General features: G+C 33.7%; 1 protein-coding gene and 1 long non-coding RNA gene across 3 annotated transcripts in view; both read left to right on the plus strand.

Annotated features, from left to right (window-relative positions):
* LOC133180771 (uncharacterized) overlaps nucleotides 1-6,821 on the plus strand; it is a 59,528-nt gene extending 52,707 nt beyond the window's left edge. For both annotated transcript variants that reach the window (XR_009720378.1, XR_009720377.1), the window contains exon 2: nucleotides 6,507-6,821. This is a non-coding gene — a long non-coding RNA (uncharacterized LOC133180771). The remainder of the gene's footprint in view (nucleotides 1-6,506) is intronic.
* Nucleotides 6,822-18,223: 11,402 nt separating this feature from the next.
* LOC133180680 (uncharacterized) lies at nucleotides 18,224-18,985 on the plus strand. The gene has a single exon (XM_061315146.1). It carries the CDS (start codon nucleotides 18,224-18,226, stop codon nucleotides 18,983-18,985), a length of 762 nt encoding a protein of 253 aa, XP_061171130.1.

The raw sequence follows: 18,985 nt of genomic DNA on the forward strand, positions 1-18,985 counted from the left end.
ATGTAAAACTTTGATTCTCCATTGTGGCCCCGCCCTACCCCCAGGGGTCATGGTTTGAAGAAACTTGAATGTACACTACCTGAAGATGCTTCCACATGAGTTTCATCTTTCCTGGCCCTATGGTTCTTGAGAAGAAGATTTTTAAATGATGCATTTATTTTTTTCACTAATTCTTAATTATCTCCCCTTAAAAGAGGGCGTGGCCCTTCATTTGAACAAACTTGAAACCCCTTCACCCAAGGATACTTTATGGCAAGTTTGGTTGAAATTGGCCCAGTGGTTCTTGAGAAGAAGATGAAAATGTGAAAAGTTTACAACAACAACAACAACGACAACGACGACAACGACGACAGACAACGGACAAATTTTGATCAGAAAAGCTCACTTGAGCCTTTGGCTCAGGTGAGCTAAAAAGGGAATTTTCTTCAAAACTGTCATTGCCAATGCATAATTTGAAAATACAAATTTAAAAATTCAACAGTAAAATTATCATGTCCACGAACTGCGTGTAATATTGTGTCGCTCGCCGGATTGGTCTACATGTACCTGTTAGCTTTGATTAAGTTATTAAATTATCATCAATTATTTATAATTTCAAGAGAGAGTCCATTCGCAACAAGAATTGATGGAGATAGTTGACTTCATTACGAGTCGATCAGGGTACGAACTGACTAAAAAAACCTGCAGCGCCACCCAGCGTCCGTTTGTTAAGGTTTTAGCTCACCTGAGCCAAAGGCTCAAGTGAGCTTTTCTGATCAAAATTGGTCCGTTGTCTGTCGTCGTTGTTGTAAACTTTTCACATTTTCATCTTCTTCTCAAGAACCACTGGGCCAATTTCAACCAAACTTGCCACAAAGTATCCTTAAGCTTGGGTGAAGGGGATTCAAGTTTGTTCAAATGAAGGGCCACGCCTTCTTCCAAGGGGAGATAATTAAGAATTCGTGAAAAATTAATGGCATGATTAAAAAATCTTCTTCTCAAGAACCACTGTGCTTGAAAATATGAAACTTATGTGGAAGCATCCTCAGGTAGTGTAGATTCAAATTTGTTCAAATCATGACCCCTGGGGATCGGGTGGGGCCACAATGGGCGATCAAAGTTTTACATAGGAATATATAGGAAAAATCTTTAAAAATCTTCTTCTCAAGAACAGCAAAGCCATGATTGGTCATATTTATATGGAAGCATCCTCAGATAGTGTAGATTCAAGTTTATTAAAATCATGACCCCCGGGGGTCGGGTGGGGCCACAATGGGCGATCAAAGTTTTACATAGGAATACATAGGTTAAATCTTTAAAAATCTTCTACTCAAGAACAGCAAAGCCATGATTGGTCATATTTAAATGGAAGCATCCTCAGATAATGTAGATTCAAATTTGTTCAATTCATGACCCCCCCTCCCTCCGAACCACTTTTTTATTTAAACTTTTCAACCTTTCAAGACTAAACTGATTTCTGCTTTTTCCTAGCCATAGTGCTCAGGTGAGCGATGTGGCCCCTGGGCATCTTGTTATCGTTTGTCTTGTTTTTATGTACGTTTGTTCTGCAAAGATGACCGTTCGTTTTGCATTTATATATGTTTGTTATATACGTACGTGCTCGTTGGTTTTGCTATGTATATTTGTTTTGCGAAAAGGTCTGTTGATTATACATTGAATGTCATTTCTTAACTTTTAATGGTCATTGAAATTATTATAATTGTTTTCTCATTATGGTAATTTTTGCCCTTTCCGCTGCCCATACCTTTATAACTTTTTGAAATCAAGATATTGAAAGATAACAATAATGAACAGTAATACCGGTATTGCGCAAAAATCCATTGAAAAAAACAAATTGGCCCTGCAGTTCTTCAGCATAAGATTTTTTCCAATATAAACGGGGCACGGTAGTCTAGTGGTTGGGCGTTCGCCTTGTGATCTGGTGGCCCGTTTTCAATTCTCGATCGCCACGCCGCATCAAACCGTAAACATAAATAAGCGTCCGGCATGAGAAGTTTACGTCATGAATCTTTTGGGTGATACCGATGTCCCTTGTCACGGTTGGCGTTGACAAAATCTTCTCAACAGTCCTGAGTACCAAGTATTCATCTAAATTTGAAGTCCTGCACCGGCATTCGGTGACGTCTCTATACTAGGGTAATGTAGGGTGGTGTAATGTAGTAAAAAGAAATCAATTTCATCATATAAACCAATATATTCTTTAATACGATGGGCCATCGGGTTTCTGTCCGATAAAAATGAAATACATGCAGATCTAGAAGCATTGTGAATAAAGCTTACAATGAAAAACAGATAATCAAAGTACTGAAAGTACTACTACGAGTTGATGGTATTGATTATATAATGTTTAAATGAGTTGAGGTCTCTAATCCATATTTGGATTATGTGATATTATATGCAATGATGAAAACTATAACTTTAAAATCTTTTCTTTTTGTTTTCTTTGAGAAATAAAATTATATAATTTTATTTACACCTTTTCCATCATGTATTTTCAACACTTATATTTATTTATTTATTTTTTAATATCTGCTGGAATGTATATTAATTTATCACAGATGGAACCTTTAAACATAGAAAACAAATAATTCTAGTTAATTTTGGGATTTTTCGTAAAATGACAACGTAGCTTGCATTGTAAAGTAATTTGTATTTTTACAAAATATTAATTTAAAAGGATACAATCATCGAAATGGTCACAGAGCACAGACTATCATCATGAAAACTACCGAGAACAGCTTTTGGGCACTCGATATCATTTGACAGAAACATTATACATGTATATCAAGTGACTAAAAAGTTCCAAATAAGGATAAATGGTACAACTGTTGTAAAAGCATATTACAGAACTGAAACAAGTACTAAATAGACAAAAAAAAAAAAAAAAAAAAAAAAAAAAAAAAAAAAAAAAAAAAAAGCTTTAAACACACATATCTCAAATAAATAGGCTAAACCTACAAAAGTATTACAAGTAGGGAATTATTATCTACAAACAGCGCAAATTGAATTATTTCATTAACATGCTCATTGAATATTTTCACTGCTTTCTTAAACTGACAAACAATTTTACATTTTCAATGCACATCAATATGTTCCAATTCTCGTGATTAAGCCAGCCTTAAAGTTCATATCGTTTACCTTCATTTATATGTATATTACCTAATTCAATTTTCTTGATTTAGTTACTATTGAAATTCAACTCCTTGTCTTTCAAAATTTACATTCACATTTAATATTTCAATACTCTTGATTTAGCCACTCTTGAAATTTCACCCCCTGTCTTTTATGATCATCGATATGCACAAAAAGTATTTTAATTCTCTTGATTACCCTACTCTTGAAATTCAACTTCTTGACTTTTAACTGAAATGAGCATTAATTTTTATATGTCATTTCGTTTGGTTTAGTCACTCTTGAAATATAACTACTTAACTTTAATTGATATGCACATTTTATATATCATTTCTCTCGGTTAAGCCTTTCTTGAAATTCAACTACCTGACTTTCATTGATACATGTATGCACGTTTAATATTTCAATTCTTTGGGCTTTTCCGACTGAAGACTTTAAATTCATCACATTGGCATGATATCTACTATTTATATTATCTTTCTATTCTTGAATTAATTTGATTTCTTGATCTCTTCACATTTATTAATATGCATTTCACATTTAATTTATCAATAACACCCCACTTATTTTTAATTTGTTTTTGTTTTTATTTATTGCCTTCAGTATTATTAATTCACTTTATCTGATAGCAAAACACAGCTGGACATATTAAAGGAAACCAGTTTCCAGTGTAGTGCCGACAATTAATGAGATAAGAATCACAGGCGTGTTGAGTGACCATTGCTGTATTTAAAGCTTGCTGTGAGGCAGATCTAGATTGTGAAGACAGGAATGCTTAACAGTGTTTTTAACAGGGAAAAAGAAATTGGAGCACAAAGTTGTTCACTGCTGAAAAAATCTAACCCTTGAAGCAATCGAAATCGATCTTTCATTGCTTGCACAAGAAATAAGAACTATAATTTCAAAATCTTTTTTTTTTTCAACTGGTTCAGTTTATTTCTTCCGTTTGAGATAAGTAATTGATTTGCTTCGACCTTCTTTACTGCAAACTTCTCGCTTTGTTTACTAACATAGGCAGTGATCTCTGTGTTGAACGATTCATCACTAACGCGAGAAAACTTCTCTGTTCATTAGCATAACAGCGCAAGAATTAGTTTATTTATATACTACCAGCACGTCAATCTTGTAAAAATAACCTCGTTTGTACAATGTTCAATTTTGTGAATTTTCTTTAAAAAACAGTTTTAGAAATACTTCGTATTATAGAAAAACTTTTATTTATTTATAAATCAAAACTTTGTTTGCACGACATGTCACTTTTGTTGACCGCATGTCCCGAACACTATTTTCTCTCGCGGATAGACACAAATTCCAATAAAATGAATAAATATTTATGTTTATAAACACTTCAAAGCATATCAGGAAACATATTCTTGTTCTGTAGATTATGAAAATTGTAAATAAACCGATATTATAAAAGAACCCATACGCAAAATACTCATATGAAAATGTGATTATAAAAAAATGGATGCAGTCCAGATTTAACTATATTTAAAGGGTTACTTATCTACTGCGTGCTTTGCCCAAGAAAATATGATGGAAGAAAATCAACATAATTATCCACTAAAATACTTGCATTGATAAAATTGCATGAAAATCAAAAGATGTAATATTTCACCTAGGTACAAGTGCATATGGTAAATATCAATTATTTGTATTATATTATATTTAAGACATGCTAAAAATATAATTTTGAAACATTAATTACATATATCAGAGATTCACATTATATGTTTTACACCTACTGTTCTACATTTTTTAATATTTTTTTTTTTGGGGGGGGGGGGGTGTTGCTTATGGTTTTACATTAAATGAACTGAATGCAGTAGGCCCTATTTCTCATTTAAAAATGTCGGGTAAAAAATTTCCGAGCTAAATGAACAATGCATTTATTTATCTTTATTTGACATAATCCACAGAATTTTTCCCCACTATTTGATAAACTTTGTTATTATTATTAATGTCCAATATCCTCAAAATATCCTGTATCTTTTACATAAAGGACAATCAGTCAGTGAATGAATCTTTAACACAATTCATGTCTCACATTATTCAAATTCTCTCATGTGTGATTTTTTTTGTCTCTCAGTGTTGACAATTTTATATATACTGTACATGTAATTCACTTTCAATTCTGTGATTTCATATGTTTAATTTAATGTATAATAATTTTTCTAGTGTTATAACTTTTCAAAAAATGACTTTTTTATTTCAAGAAATTTTTTATTGTCAAAATATAATGTAAGTTTACCCGACATACAACCCTCCAGACTTCTATTTACTTAAACAAGTATTGTAAAAAAAAAAAAAAAATCATCTTTTATAATTTCTTTTACATGTAGATTTTTTTTTTTAAAGTTATTAATTTTATTACTTACATCCCCCATAGTAGACCCATTTTGTTCAAACACCCAAATTTATGTGCAAAAAGAAAATCAATCCAAAAATTCATATATGTGCAAAATTTTCATCATTCATGTAAACTTGCCACAAAGTATCCTTGGGTAAAGGGGATTCAAGTTCGTTCAAATGAAGGGTAACGCCTTCTTCCAAGGAGAGATAATTATGAATTCGTGAAAAATTAATGGCATGATTAAAAAATCTTCTTCTCAAGAACCACTGTGCTTGAAAATATGAAACTTATGTGGAAGCATCCTCAGGTAGTGTAGATTCAAGTTTGTTCAAGTCATGACCCCCGGGGGTCTGGTGGGGCCACAGTGGGCGATCAAAGTTTTACATAGGAGTATATAGGAAAAATCTTTAAAAATCTTCTTCTCAAGAACAGCAAAGCCATGATTGGTCATATTTACATGGAAGCATGCATCCTCAGGTAGTGTAGATTCAAGTTTGTTCAAATCATGACCCCCGGGGGTCGGGTGGGGCCACAATGGGCGATCAAAGTTTTACATAGGAATACATATTAGTAAAAATCTTTTAAAAAACCCTATTTTTTAAGAACAGCAAAGCCATGATTGGTCAAATTTATATGAAAGCATTCTTAGATAGTGTAGATTCAAGTTTGTTCAAATTATGACCCCTGGGGGTAGGGTGGGGCCACAATGGGTGATCAAAGTTTTACATAGGAATACAAAGGAAAAATCTTTAAAAATCTTCTACTAAAGAACCGCAAAGCCATGATTGGTCATATTTAAATGGAAGCATCGTCAGGTAATGTAGATTCAAGTTTGTTCAATTCATGCCCCCCCCCCCCCGAACCACTTTTATATTTAAACTTTTCAACCTTTCAAGACTGAACTGATTTCTGCTTTTTCCTAGCCATAGTGCTCAGGTGACCGATGTGGCCCCTGGGCCTCTTGTTTATTTACCAGAATCTTCATGACAGTTAATATATGTATTATTGTTATCTTTTTCAGGCCCAAAGAAAAGTCTAAACCAAAGATTACCTGAAAGTTTGCCCAATAGTGATCACTTGATGAGCCAGACACAAATTGAAGTGTTAGTGATATAATGGAGAGAAAAATACTCACTTTCTAATCCATTCATAGATGTTGTTTCTCTCCCCGGCTTCATGTTTGCTATGTCCAATATGATTCATAACTTTTCTTTAAAGTTTGTACCAATTGACATTCAAACCATGGACACCTGCAGCACTGAGCATTTTACTTTCATTTCTTCTTCAGTCTGAATATCTGTAAGATAATCTTAATAAATATAGGATAGACTTGGAATATTTTCAAATTTACTTAAAATGCTGAAAATAGTTCAAACAAAATTACAAATAACATAGTATGTTGAGTGGTTTTACCCTCTAATTTCACTAATTTAAGATTTAAATAATGTGAGATTTGATATTTTTACAACTTGTAATTCAAGTCTTGTAACAATTTTCAGAGTATGAATTTAATTTGCAAAGCAGAAGTTGTAAATTATGAAACTTGGTGTCTTGAACACTGATATCTCATATCAAAGTGATTTGGAAGTCTCAACCACTTGAATATTCTTGAAGTACGATATTTTATACTTGATATCTTGAAAACTCGGATATCTCAGAAGTTTTTATCAGTCCCATCGTAGGATGAGGTTTGACAACAAAGTTTGACTAATTAACATGATAAATATAAACACTATGATGATCTCTTTTTTTGGCTTGTCAAGCTTGAACTGAAAATGTTTGATTGCCCCCCCCCTCCTTAAATTACTTCCCATGAGCTTGAACCCATAAATTAAATTTAAAATGATTTCACAGATGACTGAAGACAAATCCCCCCTTTAAAGCTACATACACATTTCTGCATCTACTTAAGATTGAATTAATATAATGTACATGTTTGCATGCTCTTTTCTGTCTGATATGTATTCATGTTCTCTTTCCTAATAATTAAATTCTTGTTTCAAAATTAAAATGTTTAATTTAGCTTTATCTATTGTTTTTATTTTACATTTCATTGTTATTATAATTAACAAAAAATAATGAGAGGACTTTGACTTACATTTTTTGCAAATGTAGAATTTTTTCACATTAAAATTTAAAATCCAGACCCAAGGATCATGAAACATCTTGAGATTAAGTCAAAATCTTTATTTTATACTAAAATGTTGTAGAAGTCAGGCAGACCAAAAAATAGAATATTTTTTAATATTGCTTCACAAAAGTGTAGTTTTCTGCAAATTTAGATATTAATTCAATAATAAATAAACATTTTACAACCGACTGAAAATGTGACTTAAGTTTAAGACTGTTTCATGATCCTGGGGCCTGGTCTCATAAGTTTTATTGATTTTTAAAATAATTGATATTTATGCCACAAAAGTTTTTTTATTAAAAAAAATAAAGTACACAAATAAATTTTAATAAATTAAAAAAAATAAATAATATATTCCATTCATGTTCTGGGGTTTGTGTAATTACTATCTTCGTATTTTATTTTTGGCATTAAAACTGCTACATATATGGAGAAACTATTAAAAATACATAATTGTTTGACGTCTCAGGGCCTGCATTTACCTAATGCCGATACAGGAAGTTTTCAAAGGGCAAGGTCAAAATCCATTGATGACGTAGTTTGATGCAGACAACATGTAAGCCTAGATCTTGTTTTGCACAGTGATTCAAAATGTATAAACATGGATTTGTATGTGCTTAAGAGTTATAAATGTAACAAAGCCAGGAAGCATTGTGAATTCATGATAGAAGTGATGTTTCACAAACTGTTTAATCGTGTTTACAACAAACTACTAGAGTATACTGTTTAGTGTGTTGGATTTATTTGCGAGGTAAAAGGTAAAGTAGCAGTTGTAATTAATTACAAATCTAAATTATTAGAACATAATAATACTCGCTTACAGATAGATCTATCATGCTATGCGTTGGTAAAAGCAATGATGTCACTTGGTTGAATTTTGTTGTAGCCTCGATCGTTCTTTCCATTACAGATTACTTTTGCCAGTTATGACTTCTGAAGTAGATATGAGTTGAATCTTACCTGTTTTCTTAGTAGTGTTAAGCACTTGTTCCCGGATACGTCGAAGACGCTGTTTTTCAATTTTTTCGCAGATAAATATGTGTTTATTGGGCACTTGGAAAGTCTCGGGCTGTATTCCGTTCCGTACATCAATAAGCACAGAGCATTCCCGAACGTGTCTTACGTCATTACGTCAATGACGGCGATGTACGGAAAATCACGAACAATGATGGATCCCCTTCCGAAGTGGTGGCCATTTTGGCAATGTTAAATCCCCGTAGACTTTGAATTTGCCGCCGTGTCAATACACCGGTTGAACTCGAGGGTTCGGATAAATGCAGGAAGTTTGGGGAAAAAAATGATCTATCGATCGAACCTAGCTTGAAGGCCAAGGTATTTATACATTTTGAGATATGAGGCGAAAAGTGAGGTCCTTGGTACCGTGGGACAGACTTTAGTTTCGATACATTGGGGAATCCCTTACAAGTCACATAACATTAGTTGATACCATCAACTCGTAAAAATGATTTAAAATATCAAATCTTTGTTGAGGAGGAGATGTTTTTTTTATATCACAGGAACCAAGTACCAATCTCATCCCACGTATTTCAAATAATATATGTATTCTCATTGGTAACAAGACTTAGTGTAACAACTTTATTGGAGCAAATGAAAAAAAAAATCAATTTCATAAACTAATATACCATTTGCTTTTCAGCATAGTGTTTAATGTACAATATATCAGTTTATAGTCCAATTTTCGGCTCTTAGATCAATAATTTATCTCCAAGCACATAAGTAGATTGACTTTATCAAATGATAAAAAATGTCCGAGGTGCAAACAAGTGTATTTGCGTTGTATATACTGTTCATTTGATCCTTTTTTTAAAATACAGTCCAGTCCTAAAAGTGGATTTGGATTTGCCATATTAACATTGACGATTGGGAGGTATGGATCATATTCTACGTTTACCCCTACCTTATTTCCACTTCTATACAACTGAAAAGCTTTTAGTTTCAGAAGTGAATGGTTACTTAAAGCTACAAACACGTGCACTTTTTTGGAAGGAAATTAGAATAGAGAGTGTTTCCGCTACCTTTATATTTTCTCAGTCAAAATTTTAATTTCACTTTTAATATTATCACAAAGAAAATTATCACGTCTGATAGGATTATGTGTGAAAATATCATTTTTGGTCAAGTAATAATTAAATAAAATAATTTAACTGTTGAAGAATAATAAAACTCGATAGACAAGTAGACTAAACTGAGATATATTATTAATTTTCAATTTTTGCAACAATGTTGCCACTTTTATTACAAACAAATATTAATGCAAAATTTAAAATACTTTTCCCTTTCAGTACACCTCCATAACTCCTTCATATCTTGAATTGATATATCCAACTAAGCTCGAAATGAAAGACACACAGAGTGTGTGACATCTGTTTCATACTTGGATGTATTACTAGCACTAGTTTGCCAGTTTCAGATCATTCTCTTTACTAGAGAAAGACAATGATGTGAAACTAAAGAGTACACTTTACAATAAACATGACGACTTTAACCATTCTATCGTCAACTTCTCTTATTTATGTATCAATATCCCATTGTCAACTGTGTATGGTGTTTATGATTGCCAGTTGATGCGCAAGAGCATGTTTTTCGTATGAATAATTTCTAAATCGAGGCAGACTACTGACAAATAAGCCTATCGTACAAGGGTATCAAGTAAACCTTTGCAAATTCAAGGGATTTTATTAGGACCTTGCTTGTAAATACAACCTGTCATTAGGTCGGATGTTGACTGACGATTTTGATACAAATGCTTTGGTAGCTATTAACATACTGTACTGTACTGACTACGGAATTATCCGTTTAACCAGTCAAGGCAAAAGGTTCACTGCGAGTGTGACCGATCGACAGAGGATGCTTACTCCTCCAGAGCACCTGATCCGACCTCTGGGTGTTCTCTTGTCTAAAATTATATCGTTTGTTTGGACTTTTGATTATGATTCCTCTTCGTTATCTTTAGATAACAGATAAACCACATTTAAACCACAGTGAATATAGTTTTGGTTGTTTGGTAACCCAAGTCACTCAGAAGGCTTTGCCTTTTGTTTTTTCTGTCCTCTTGCGTCATCCCTCGTTCATTGGTCTTGAGCTTTTGAACATTTTCAATTTTTTTTCTAAACCTCTCAATCAATTACAACCTTTTTCTGTACATAGCATCTACAAATAAAGAGGAATAATTTTTGAATGTTATTGTCTCCCCTCACTGGAATTTAAAGGACTAGACCAAAAACATCAAACTTACTGCAATCTTTAAAAATTCTTTTTTTCTTTATCCTGGACTTTAAGCAAACAAACTGTAAGCATAAATACAAAGAAGCAGTGGGTCCCCTAGCAAAATTGTGAAATCATGGCTCTTCAGGGCTTAGACTACAGGATGAGGATGGGGATATAGTTTGTCAGAAAGTGGAAATGCACTCATGGACATGTAGCAGGCTAACTGTTTGCATGATTATAATGAGTTCTCACCCTATCACAAACATTTTAACCTTTGTCCATATTACTGCAATATTTCGGGAAAATGACAAACAGTTTACGTGAAAATGAAACTAATGTGTGCACACTTCATGGACAAAAACCTGGGTTAGGATCAAAAACAAAACTTGCACCAAATTTATTTTCAAACCAATTTATTTGCTGAATTTTATTTCTGCCAATTCCTTTGCATTTGTGTTTGCGTTTAAATACATATGCACAAAATTCCCCCATGTTATGGAAAATCCAGACCAGTTCCACATTGGCCCAATTGCTCATGGCATGAGAAACCCAAAATACTAAGGTGACCGTCAAAGTACATGTAGCATATGTATTCCTTCATTCACTTGCTGTGGCCTTCAACTCGACATTTAGATATATCGACGACGTATTGTCAATTAACAATGGCTATTTCCATTCTTATGTCGATACGATATATCCTTGTGAACTTGAGATAAAAGATACCACAGAGTCTGACACATCTGTTTCATATTTGGATATTTTACTTGAAAAAGACGTTAATGGTAATCTAACAACCAAGCTTTATGATAAACGTGATGACTTTAACTTTTCAATCGTCAACTTCCCTTACTTATGCAGCAATATACCTTCATCACCTGCATACGGGGTATATATCTCTCAGTTGATTCGATACGCAAGAGCATGCTCTACGTATGTACAATTTCTAAAACGAGGTAAATTATTGACAAATAAGTTGATGAAACAAGAATATCAACTGTCTCGTTTAAAGTCATCATTTCGTAAGTTCTATGGTCGATACAATGACCTTGTCAGCAAATACAATTTATCATTGAGTCAAATGCTGACTGACGTTTTTCACTCCAATTGTTAGGCCATTATTTACACACTGAATTGTCGACGGATTTTTCCATTATTTCCCGATCATGACAAGGAGCACACGGCGGGTGTGACCGGTCGGCAGGGGATGCTCACTCCTCCATGGCACCTGATCCCACCTTTGATGTTTGGAGGTCCGTGTTTGCTCTGCTCCTATTTTGTATTGATTAATGGACTTTTGAGCTTGAAAACTGTTCGTTATCTCCATATATTTCATGATACTGCATTTGCAAAGAAAAAAATGAAAAAGATAAAGATATAGAACAGTGATCGATCTGAAAAAAAAAACACCTACAAAATAAATCTGTGAACAGCGGATAAAATACAGACCTCTGGAAATTGCAGAGGTGGGATCAGGTGCTTCAGAGGAGTAAGCATCCCCTGCCGACCTGGCAAGACCGCAGTAAGCCGTATGTATTGATAAGGTAGATCTCGTTGTCCGTAGTCAAAATTAGAAAAAAAAACAAAGGCCCAACAATTGGTATGAAATGTGTCAAAATACAACACAGTGGTTGTATTTGATTATAAGGTCATTATAACGAGATAAAATGTAAGAAATACTAACTTTAAACGAGGTTGTGGAAATTCCAGTAACATTAACTTATTTGTCATTGGCCTGCCACGGTTTAAAAATCGATCGTATTCAGAGCATGCTCTAGAATATATGATTAGTTGGGAGACAGAAACACCATATGCAGGTAATAGTGGAATATTACTACGTAAATAAGGAAAGTTGATTGAAAAGCCGAAGTCTCTTGTTTGTAATACAGTTTAGTTGTAAGTTGGTCCTTATCGTCTATAGGCAGTAAAAGATCCAAAAATGAAACCGATGTGGTAGACTCTGTTGGATCCTTTAGTTCGAGTTCACTGTGATATATCAAGGTGGCATATATCGGATGGAATTTACTATTGTTAATTGATAAAACATCGTCGATATATTTGAATGCAGAGATGACAGCTACAGCAAATGTTTTCTTCTTCTCATATAGTAGCCGATTCGAATTCCAACCGATTGTTGTAAGACCTTGTTTCCAAAGACTACATAGATGTTGTCAATGAGGAACTCCAAAATCCTTTTAATATTAACCTCAGAGTACTTATGTGTAGAATCGGAGTGTTTCTTGCAAAGTAATTTTGTAGATGAACAATCACTTTCACAAGATATGAAAATTGTGTTCTGGACTTTTCTGGTCTTTTCACAGCCATTTCCCCTACTTGGCATCCATGTAATCCAGGCTTCGGGGCCACCAACGCTGAGATTTTCTCAAATCTGAGATTTCTCAGAAAATTTGAGTTTTTCTCACCAAACTGTGCCACCAATGAAATATTTTCTCAAACTCAGACTTATCTTTTGAGTTTTTTCTTAAATCTGAGATTTTTCTCAAATCTGAGATTTCTCTGAAACGTGCGTGCTACCAACATTTTTTCTGACTCAGCTGAGAAAAAAATCTGAGATTTCTCAGAAAATCTTGAGATTGGTACATAGTAGTCTCAAATAAAATCTCACAGAATTATTTTATGGTAAAATGGTTGCAAATATTATGACAGTGCACACGTTAATCCATGGATACATGAAATTAACGTGCAAACACAGAGAGCATGTTTATTTCTCCCAAACCAAGATCATACGTTTTTAAGAAAGGGGGGGGGGGGTCTTACGCACATGTAAAAAATCTCATAATCTCATAATATTGTCCACGCAATGAAACAATGCACTTGAAACTATATCAAAAGAAAAAAAAAGGAATAAAATCAAAATTCTTGTGACACGTTTTAAATAACATGTATATCTTCATTCATGCAAGAATTATTTTCATTTATTAATTAAATTCATATTTTAGTGTGCTACTCATGGTTAGGCAAATTTATTAATTCACATTATATATACATGTATATCAGAAAAGAAAATATGATTAGATAATATTAATCTCCACGGCCTCTTCTTTGTTCTTTCTCCGGTAGTTATTTTTTACTTGTACAATATACGTACCTAATCTGTAAATTATACGCAAATATTAAAAAAAAAACATTGTCTAAATTTCTGTGTAAAAATATTCTATTTATTCATAAATCACCATTTATTAATCACTGATGATAGCAATCTGTCTAATTTGGATCTTCACTAAATCTATAAAATTCTTAATTGAGAGTAGGGATCCAGTAATTCTTTCCAGTGTGTGTGTGTGTGTGGGGGGGGGGGGGGGTCATCCAAGTCAAAAAAAAAAAAAATCCAACCCAGAAATTTCTTGACAAGTAAAACTGATTTCCCAAAAGTATCAAACCGCGAAAATTTCTGAAAAGAAAAAAAAATCCGTTTCACAAACGTGAAAAACCTATTTCGTTATGGTAGTGGTGGGGTCCACGTTTTCAAGGGGGGGGGGGGGGGGGAGGAGGGGGTGGTTGTCCAAAATCAATTTTTATTTGATTCAGTATATACTTTTAATAACTTTGCAAATTCCAGGGGGAGGGGGCGACAACCTCCTCCCTCTAGATCCGCGTATGGGCATCTGCTTTATACTCGCTATGCACACAAATATCCCTGACCGTTTATATTATTTGTAAGAATAAGCCTGACTTTTTTTTAATACGACCAGTTACATTTTGAGATTAAAAAAAACAAGTATGGTCCTAAGTTTCAAATAGTACATGATTACGCCGTGAAACTTTTCATAGGAATTAATAAGTTAATCGTCACTTGATAAGTGATTGTTAGATTGATTTAGGTTTCCAGTGTAACAACGAATATTGCTCACTATATTCGTTGTTATTGTATCTGAAATTAATAATTATTATATATTTTATACCTGAAAAGAAGAATATTTTTCCTGTGACATTTTCTCACAGGGGATCATGGAAAATGTGATGTGTTATTTAGCCTCGTCCCTACATACATGTCCGTAGTTCAATTCAGGTTTTTTTGTTTTTTTCGGGGGAAGGGGTGTGTATACCTGAAATAACCTGACATTAAACAATTTGTATCGAAATTTTCTTGATAAATTGGGTTCACTTAAAACCAAGCATACATGTATATTGAATTGAATTGTAATTATGTTACTCGCCCTTGACTGACATTTTTTCTGCCGCAACTTATTCACGAATTTTACGGAACACTCAAGAAAATTATCATGTGAGAAAATTAGCATTTAATCAGCTAGAAAAAAAATACTCGGTGGTTTCTTTATTACTGTTAATGCCGAGTTTGCAGTATTAAAATCATCGCTTCGGCGGTAAAATTTATTTTCTTTGATCGCTTAAAATGATTTTTTTAAATTATTCTAAATGGGGACAAAAACTCCCTATATTTAAAACATTTTTGCTATGGAGAGTAAAATGTAAAAAATATATCTGACAGTAAAAGAAAAAAATGTGTAATCAGCCTGTATATATTATGGTCTTGATCCGCCTATCTACTCTTTGTAATCTTTCGACACGTAACGTCACAATGACGGAAGTGACGCCTCGGTGTATATTTTTGTGTGTTTATGTAGACAGACGAACCAAGACTATCAAGTTTGGATATGTTTTGTGTTATTCTTCTGTAGGGATTATATTTTACGGGGGCTCGGTGAATATTTATTGTCTCAAAGATCGTAATGGAATCCTTTTCGTTGAGTGACTCAAAACAGCAAATAAAAGACGAAGGAAGTGTACGAGGGGTGATCAAAAAGTTCGCGAACTAATTGAATTACTTCTTTAAAAGAAATAAAATGAAGTTTCAGTGTTTATTATTTTTTAAAGTAGTCCTTTCCGATTTTAATGTGGATAAAGAATGGGCGCCTTCTTTTTATCATATCTCATATGTTTAAAGTCTAAAGTAAACGATATTTTAGCGATTTAATAATTATATTATTTTTAAGATATACAACCATTTTTCTAATTGTTACTTGACGATGTTTTATAACTAATTGCTTAACTAAGGGCACATCTTTTCCCCGGCTTGCTTTCGCTGGGCAACAGAACAAACATCATTTTTAACCGTCTCCCTGTCTTTACTTCAACAATCAATCCAATTAATGATTGAACTTCTGGTAAGTCTTTTGTCCTCATAAACCTTGTACAAATTATCATATTCTACTGGAAAGTAATTTCCAAGATATACGTTAAACTTTAAAGCCGTTCGTTGCTCGAGTACGACTGAGTCAACCATTTTTTGTCACAAGTGACCTACATATTGACGTCATTGTCACATTGTGACGTCCCAAACACGGAGCAAAACATTATTTAACATATGATATTTATAGAATATGTGTATGACTATTTGTGTGCCAAATTTCATTCTGATCTGAATTGTAGTTTTGTAAATATAGAGATAGTTCGCGAACTTTTTGATCACCCCTCGTAGAATGTGTATTTTCACGATCATACACCAAAATATTGCATAAACAACTAACTGAAAGGTAAATTCAATCTTTGATTCAACAGCTTCGTGCATTATAAGAAAAAATGTCGCATATAACAACAAGAATAAGTCTAAGAATTTTCTCAAATCTCAGCTTACGTGAGACGAATCTCAGAAATGTTGGTGGCACGGTGTTTTAGGAAAATCTCAGGTGAGGCAGAAATCTAAGATTTGAGGCTGAGATTTGAGCTGAGATTTTTATACGTTGGTGGCCCCGAAGCCTGTTCTGTTCCTCCCAGCTGATCCATATTCAATCTGCCAAAAAGATTATTAATTGATTGACAACCTCACACCTTTGCTTGTTCATAGAATAACAGAATTATCTGTGTTAAAACTTCAAGTGAATAACAAATAAAAAAGCATCTTAATCGAAACAAAAATTCTGGATTTCTTGGTGACACCCTTTTTGGGTTATTTTGGGTCATATTCGTATCAACGCTTAGGGAAATTGTAATTCAAAAGTATTCAAATTTATCATGCATTGAGAGTACATCAAAATTACATCACAGTTTTGACTCACATTTATAGTACACAAACTGCTTTTATAAAACCTGCAATTCAAGGCCACTGGATACTCTTGGAGTTTGACAAAGTTTGATATTTAAGAGAAATGACATTAATGTCAAACTTTTGAAACTTATCGCTAGATCCTTGTTTAACAAGAAAATGATAAAAAGTAGCTGCATGATACACAAATGAGTGAAGAAGGCTGGTTTTTCAAAAAAAAAAATTTCTCTGTTATCCAATTTCCCACAAATACTAGTGTAGTTTCAGATATTGAAAGTGCATCAAAAATACTTTACAATTTCAAAATGGTCATGACTCCATAGAAAATGCATCACATTAACATACGTCAAAGTCGTTTTATTTACTCCTAGAGCAACATTCATAGTACTCTTAGCTCTTTGAAAGACTATACTATCTGAAATTCTTAGCCTTTCCTTTATTATTTTTTTTGTTTGATATCAAAGAGTATGTTATGTTATTTTAAAGAAGCTTCAAAAGTTAATATTTATAATCTCTTTTTATCATCTATTATAGTTTTTTTCATTCTATTGTTTTCATAAAGACCCAGACGCTCCACATCATGGGCAATCTGGGATCCAGCAACCAATGTAGGATACGACTTTGTTCTCAATGTCAGGGTGACACAGAATTCTACTGTAACACGTGTAAATATAGCCTTTGTTTACAGTGTAAAGAGAGACATATTATTGATCTTGATACCAAATACCATTATGTTGTGATTTTCCGTGAGAAATATGGATACATTCCAAAACGAGAGACATGTGTGAGACATCCATACATTATTTATGAAAAGTACTGTCAGTCGTGTGAACTTCCTCTATGTGTCCAATGTACAGAACACAGTGAACATAACATGCTAGACATTACCGGTATAACAAGAAATCATTCAAAAGATTAGAAGTGAGATTCTCTATAACAGCTGTTTTATTCTGGCAGGAATTAAAACTGATATAAAATCTTGTCAAATAGAAATCTCCAACAGTTAACAGGAGATGTCATCAATAGCCCAGGGACGAAGGGATCACATTGACACAGTGATGTATGATGAGAAAATAAGACTCAAAAGTTTTATTCCTAGATTACAAAAGAAGACGAGAAAAATGAACAGATATCTTGCCAGCAAAAAAAAACTATGAACACAGATCTGAATAGTCAGCAAACAAACCAGTAAAATTTCTCTTATTTTTAGGAAAAACCCGTGTCCCGATAATAAAAGACACTAAGCAAGTCCTGCTCTCCCAGACTGTGAAAATCAACAAAGAGGATGTGATTAAGGAACTGAGCGAAATCCAAACAGACAGAAAAAAGACAAGTAAGAAATGAATGTCTGTTGAAAATGTCTAAACCCGTGTTACGCAAACCTGTCACAGTGACAGGTGTTGATAATGTTAAGCATATTTCCTGTGTGACATCCGTCCATGTCTGGATCAGCGGTAAGGATAAACTCATCCTGACAAACATAGCAGGGGACACACTTTGTTGTTTAGATGCACATACAAATGATTTTTGTGGAGCACACACTGTGAACATTACAGGTGATCTTACCTATATAGACAGTGATAAACTATCTAAAGGTAATGCATCAGAGTCTGTTCTCATAAAGAACACAGGACAATGGGTACCGTGGTGTGTCTACTGCTCCCCATCGAATGGAGATCTACTAGTCGGTACTATGTATAGACGGGATGAAGATACAGGTAAAATACAGCGTTACAATAACACAGGACAAATTATACAGACCATACAGCACGACAACAACACAGGTCAGGGACTGTATAGAGAACCTATCTACATCACAGAGAACCTCAATGGAGACGTTATTGTGTGTGACTATTTCCGTGGAGTAGTAGTGACGGAGCGGGGGGGGGGGGGAAGACATTGCTTCACCTACACGGGAACTATAAAAGGACCACGAGTATCACCATTTGAAATTTGTACAGACATGCTGTCACACATCCTGGTATGTGAAGTAATTGGTGTGCAGATGCTTGACAACGATGGTAACTTCCTTATGTGGTTACTGAAGAGACAACAAGGAGTAAACTGGCCATGTGGCATTCATTTTAATAATAAAACCAACCTTCTCTGGGTTGGATAA

Source organism: Saccostrea echinata, unplaced genomic scaffold (assembly GCF_033153115.1).
Source record: "Saccostrea echinata isolate AGI-Se365-2 ecotype Australia unplaced genomic scaffold, CSIRO_AGI_Sech_v1 ptg000007l, whole genome shotgun sequence".
NCBI lineage: Eukaryota > Metazoa > Mollusca > Bivalvia > Ostreida > Ostreidae > Saccostrea > Saccostrea echinata.